The 5,750-nt window shown below is 40.3% G+C and overlaps 1 protein-coding gene across 3 annotated transcripts; it reads left to right on the forward strand.

Annotated features, from left to right (window-relative positions):
- Nucleotides 1-384: 384 nt before the first annotated feature.
- Nucleotides 385-5,051, forward strand: LOC119284978 (swi5-dependent recombination DNA repair protein 1 homolog). Of its 3 annotated transcripts, none has more exons than XR_005139303.1 (5): nt 385-967; nt 2,219-2,284; nt 2,848-2,966; nt 3,712-4,004; nt 4,880-5,051. XR_005139303.1 is itself a non-coding variant. In XM_037564169.1 (4 exons), exons 1-4 carry the CDS (start codon nt 854-856, stop codon nt 3,716-3,718), a joined length of 306 nt encoding a protein of 101 aa, XP_037420066.1. In that variant the 5' UTR covers nt 385-853; the 3' UTR covers nt 3,719-4,546. The 3 variants fall into 3 exon arrangements, 1 of the variants encoding a protein (XP_037420066.1); XR_005139304.1 differs by lacking the exon at nt 4,880-5,051 and adding an exon at nt 4,246-4,546; XM_037564169.1 differs by lacking the exon at nt 4,880-5,051 and having other exon boundaries at nt 3,712-4,546.
- The last annotated feature ends 699 nt before the right edge of the window (nt 5,052-5,750 follow it).

Genomic DNA, 5,750 nt, shown 5'->3' on the forward strand with positions numbered 1-5,750 from the left:
TGGATGAGTTGTTGGACTACCGAGAGCATGAACTTTACAATGATAGTGATGATTGGTTCAGTTCGTCAATGTGATTTATTTTGTTTTTCAGCCCAACAATTAATATTATTGGTTCAAAAACTTGTATAATGATTGAAAAAGATGTAAAATTATACAATTATTTTGGTATTTGTTTGGTGGTAGTTCAGACGTGCGTTGCACGTGCAAACTTACTAGTATATATATATATCTCTAATAATAAAACAGGGATTGAAAACACGCAGTCCTTTCTTTAGTGAATATGGGAAAACGCTTCGGTTTTACAAAAAAGACCCTACATTTATTCGATATTCAGTCCGCGGTCCCTGATTCATCTTATCCAAAACTCGTACCTTTCCAGCGACGGCAGCGACGGCTCCCTTTCCAGCGAAGGCAGCGACGGCGGAGCACGAGCAGGTGAGGGGCGGCGCCTTCGTCGGACGGCTAGCCGTGGCGGAGGAGAAGGCGGACGCCATAGGCGGAGGAGAAGGCGGACGCCGTGGGCTTGCTGCACGGCTACAGCCGAGGCGGAGGAGAAGGCGGACGCCGTGGGCGTTCATGGAGGATGGTACGCCGGCCGCCGGCGCCGGCCGCCAGTCCTCTCTGGCCTCCTCCGTGGTATCCTTCTCAACCTCCGCTGCTCCTGTCGTGATTTGGATGGAAAATTGGAGGCCGGCCGTGTCCTTCTCCAACACAAATTGATGTAGTGCCCGACCCGGATTTGATTGGCTGCTATAAGAAGCAAGGGTCCTCGGCCGGAATCTCCATCTGGTTTTGCCTTTCGACTATAATCTCCATCATCCCGTCGAAATTGCAATTTTTGACCAAACATCCAATGTCGCCGCCAAGTTCGCTGGAGGAAGAAGCGCCGAGTTCGCCGGAGGAACAAGCGCCGAGTTCGCCGGAGGAACAAGAACGCCCGCCGAGTCCTGTGGTGGCTACACGAGAGGTATGTATCCCCTCTAAGCTACGCCACGGCGCGTTAGAGCCTGAAGTTCGTCAAAACTTGACCTGACCGTCACTGACGCCACCCTGCTGCCGCTGTTGCTGGAGATGAGCTGAATAGCAAGCTTTGGTTGCCTCTTTGCTTCCACTTCACTGCTCTTCTACTATCCGTAATTGTAAAACACCTAATACGATTCTTCAGCACTTGATACTGGTGGTCATGGTCTTCTTCTCTTACTGTTGCGAGACTTGGTTTTAGTTAGTAATCTTGAGATCAACGTGTACTCGTGGATTGCTTAGATGGAGGACCACTGTTGGTTTTGTACCTAGATGCGATTGTGAATCATGTACGGTTCAATTCAGATTCATGTGGTATTTTTCCTAAATTTGTGCCTGCTACTGTTGGTCTTAACTATGAATAATGATTTTTGCAACTGTAGGAGAATTTCTTTGCCGCATCACAAGAAAAACAATTTGAAACAAAGAACTGTACTGAACCTTCTAATTATTGTATGAACTTGCTTCACTTAATTTGAACTGCATACATAAGCTACTTTGCTCATGCATGCATCGATACTATTGTGTATAAATCATGCTTATGTATCTCAGTATGGCTCATAAATTTGTGTGTCTAAGATGACGATCTCAAAGACCATATTTTTTTCATGCTTTTATGATGTTAAAATATTTTCGACTCCCCTGTTGTAGTTATTATTTCTGTCCCCTTGCTCGATTATGCTTTTTCTTCAGTTAACAATTAGCTTTGCAGAATATAGATATGCTAGCTGCACCTAGGTTATGCTTTTTCTTCAGTTAAGAATTAGCTTTGCAGAATAGATATGCTAGCTGCACCTAGCAAAACAGGATTAGGATGTGTAAACAACTTTCCTCTCTGTAGTTTCTGGGGTTACAGACCCATGTTTTTTGCTTAGTAACTAATTTGTTTTTGTCCTGGTAGCATGTTTATAAGTGCCCCATATAAAGTATATGTACATATTTTGTGCTAAATCAATGTCTCAATTTGTCAAAACTGCATTACAGTTGCTCAAGACCTATATGCAAATGTTTGTGTGGAGCTAACTACTCTAGGCATGTGGCCAGTGTGTATCTGCATATTTTTCAGTAGAATTAAGTGCCTGGTGCCACTTGAGAGAATAAAAGAATGATCAGCTATTTTTTTGACAGTTATGATTTAGTCAACACTGATGTCTGTCTGCAAAAAACTTATTTTGATTTGGAGTTGATTTTTTTTCAGGCCCTTAAGATGAGTAATGAACATCCGTTGAGCCGTCCAATGTTGCCTGTGGCAACTACACCGGAGGTATGAATCCCCTTCATATTAGTTTGCATATGTGAGCCCTGGTACATGTACAATGCGTCTATTACTGTGACACTTTTCTCCATATATACCTTGTAATACTTTGTTTTATCTAATAGAAGCTGGGTGTTTTCCCTTCTGTCAGGGAAAGAAAATTTAGAAGAGCATGAAGTACATGCTCATTTTCGTATATATTTTGGGATCATTGCATAGTGAGGAACATTAAGGTTATACTTAAAAGATGAGAGCATATTCTTCAAGCTGAGAAGTAAACTAGAATTGCCAAGAATCACAATCATCATAGTTATCAGCCATGCAAGAAATCAAATGCCAGGTCTAAAAGTTCAACTCAAAGAACTAAGAACAAATAGGACTGCTTTTTCAGGTAACTGTGCATTTTGATGTAATAAGCCTAGACAACGGTCTGTATATCAGAAAACTTGGTTTTGGAGTGATTGATCTCCATGTAATTCAAATATATAGTGGCATAATTCGCATTACTATTCCCTGATCTTCCTCCTTGCCGAATTTATGATTGTCTTATACTATATTTGTCGACTTCGCAGCCATCGTCTCCTTTGACTTCACCGCCATCGTCTCCATCGACTTCGCCGCAAGACAATCTGCCACCGCCTCCGCCGATTTTGCCGGAAGACCATCAGCCGTCGCCTAGACCTACTTTGAGGTACTTTTGAAGCATCTGATGGGTCTCATATGTTTGTCAAATCGTCAATTTACTACAGCAAATATAGCTATTGCCGACAGTAGACTATATTTCACTGACAAGCAACGCATCATGCACTCCTACATAAATGGATTTTGTTTGTACTTGAAAGAAGCAGAGTAAATTCGTAAGGAGTGTTTAGTAGTTCAGTACATAGGTGACCAGAACAAAAGTAGTTCACAAATAAGTGATGGACGGGTCTCAATTATATTCAACAGGGCATGATGTTTACGAAAAATTACTGCTCACTGTATTTTGACAACTAGAAAAATGCAGTTCTGTTTGAGAATGTAAATGTAGGGAAAAAAATTAGGTTCTGCGCTGAGTCCGCGGGTCTCACAAAGATTTAGGATAAATAAAATGTCAAAAAGATCATATTAATTCTCATGTAATGGATCATAATGTGTGTCTTGAACTTTCCTGTTTTTATGGTTTTGCAGCCTAGAATATTTTGACATGCGCATATATAGCTACTTAATCAACAGAGTTCCTTTATGCTGTGTGGTAGACCACATTTGCTGATATGATTTACTTTCTCATTCTAGAATTTTTAAACATGCACATATGTATTGGTAAATTTTATCTCTATATACTTTTGCCTTCTACATACTGGATTGTAATATTTTCATCTCCTTAAAACAAAGCTACTGTCAGATGATGCTTCTAATGGTTGGAGGTTTACCTTTTATTTTTGTTCTGATTGCAGAAAATAGATGACAGCACTGTAACTTAATATTACACAGAACATTGAAGAGGACTTTGATAACCGACCTTCAAAAAAAGAAAAAAATACTGAATCAAGTGTTCTGCAGCCATCACCTATGTCACCAACTATGTCAACATGTACTCCAGTTTCTGAGTGTTTTGAATCGATTGTGCCAAAATCAGATAATCAGATAGATTGTGGTCCATTGCCATCACCTCCATCCCCATCTAGCTCGACATTATCAAGAACATCGGTCGAGCCGTACAATGGCGCCTGCAGCGGTTACACCAGAGGTATTTATCCCCTTGATGAAAGCTAATCACTGGATGTAATCCCCTGTTTTAGTTGTTGTTTCTGTCCTGGTTATACAGGCAGTTTTCAACAGCAGCAGACTAGCATGCCCAGTCTGAACTTTTAGAATGTTTTCCCAGTTCATGTTCAACTTTGATCCTTTTTCCAGTTAAAGTTCCAAGCAACTTTCCTGTGTGAATCTGAGAATCTCACTGAAATTTGTGTTTCATTGTGTATATTCAGCCTATCGAGTCGAGTTTCAGACTGATCGTAAACAGACCTCGGTTTAAGCTGTGATGCTAATTTGATTTGTGTGCTGCACCATCATCCATATCTTCAATTTCAAGCAGTTCCATGGCAAATCAAATACATTTTTTTCTTTGTTTATGACAACACATATTTGACAGGTTAAAGCATGTACTATTGTGCATACTGAAGTGTAACAAGCCTTTCCCAGTAGCAAAACTGAATATGATACCATGTTCTGAATTTATGATTTCGCAAGTAAGATGACATACAACTGAGTATGTTGTTCTGAATTTGATATGAGTGTTCTGCACAAATATTTCTCATGTTCAACTGATTTCGAACTGATGTATCTGAGTGTCTGATACCCTGTGATAAAATATTGAAGTTATGTACATGTTGATAGTGGTTATCAAGCAAAGAGATAGTTCCCTAAAATGTTATTGGTTATCGCAAGAAGTTGATTCATTTACTTTTTTTGTGGGGGAAGTTGATTCATTTACTAATGTAGTAAGGGGCACAAACTAATTTTGTACATATACCTTGAAAAATTTCCTTGCATGTTTTTATAGTCGTCTCCTGCATATGGACGGGTGTGCATGATCTTTTTTCTAAGTTCATGTATTTTCAGGTACCTGCTCTTGCTACGATCCATGGCTTACGTACTGTACTTCTATAGATCCTTTTTGGCATAATGAGCTATGTGCAGGCTCTCCATTTTGGCTATATTCATTTTCCGTAACAATGCATGAATTCGGATATCATTTTGATATTCCCTTATGTTGATCCAAGTTCGCTCAGAAATCTATGGATGCAAAAACAAGCCAGCTGTTGTCTTGCGTACATTTACGGGACCTTTATTGCGTACATTTACGATATCATTTTTATACAGTAGAGCAACACTGATGCAAAGTTAGAACAAGGCTATGTACTAGCGTCAGTAGAAATGTCCAGTAATACATACTATAAAAAAACAAGCCAGCTGTTGTCGTGCGTACATTTACGGGACCTTTATTGGGTTCTATGAACAACAAATGGAACAGAAGTTACATAAGATTACATACAAGAGTTACTGCCATGGAATGTTTCTAGAACCCATTGAGAGAAATTGAGAGGAGGCTGCTACTATGTGCTTGCATATGCTGCTGTTGCTGCGTGTTGTTTTGGCAGAGAATTAAGAAAGAAGTAGAGAGAAAGTGAGAGGGATCGAGACCCTGCTGCTATTCGTGTTTCTGATTGATTATACTTGGTTGCCGTAGCAATTTATACAGTGTTCGATTGTTAGATTTTGTTTAGTAACCACTACTACTTGCTAGAGAGAAGGGAAGGGACGTGTATTGCTTCATGTCGCTAGATGTGAGTGCTTTTGTGTTTTGGGGCTTTCACTGTTTTTTCTAGAACCCATGGAGAGGCCAAGAGAGCCGGTCGGAGCGGAGACGAGATGAGGAGCTCAGCTGGCGTCGGTGCAGTTTAGGCTGGACTTAATATGTAGGCCAAATGTG

The sequence above is a fragment of the Triticum dicoccoides genome, chromosome 1A, assembly GCF_002162155.2.
Source record: "Triticum dicoccoides isolate Atlit2015 ecotype Zavitan chromosome 1A, WEW_v2.0, whole genome shotgun sequence".
NCBI lineage: Eukaryota > Viridiplantae > Streptophyta > Magnoliopsida > Poales > Poaceae > Triticum > Triticum dicoccoides.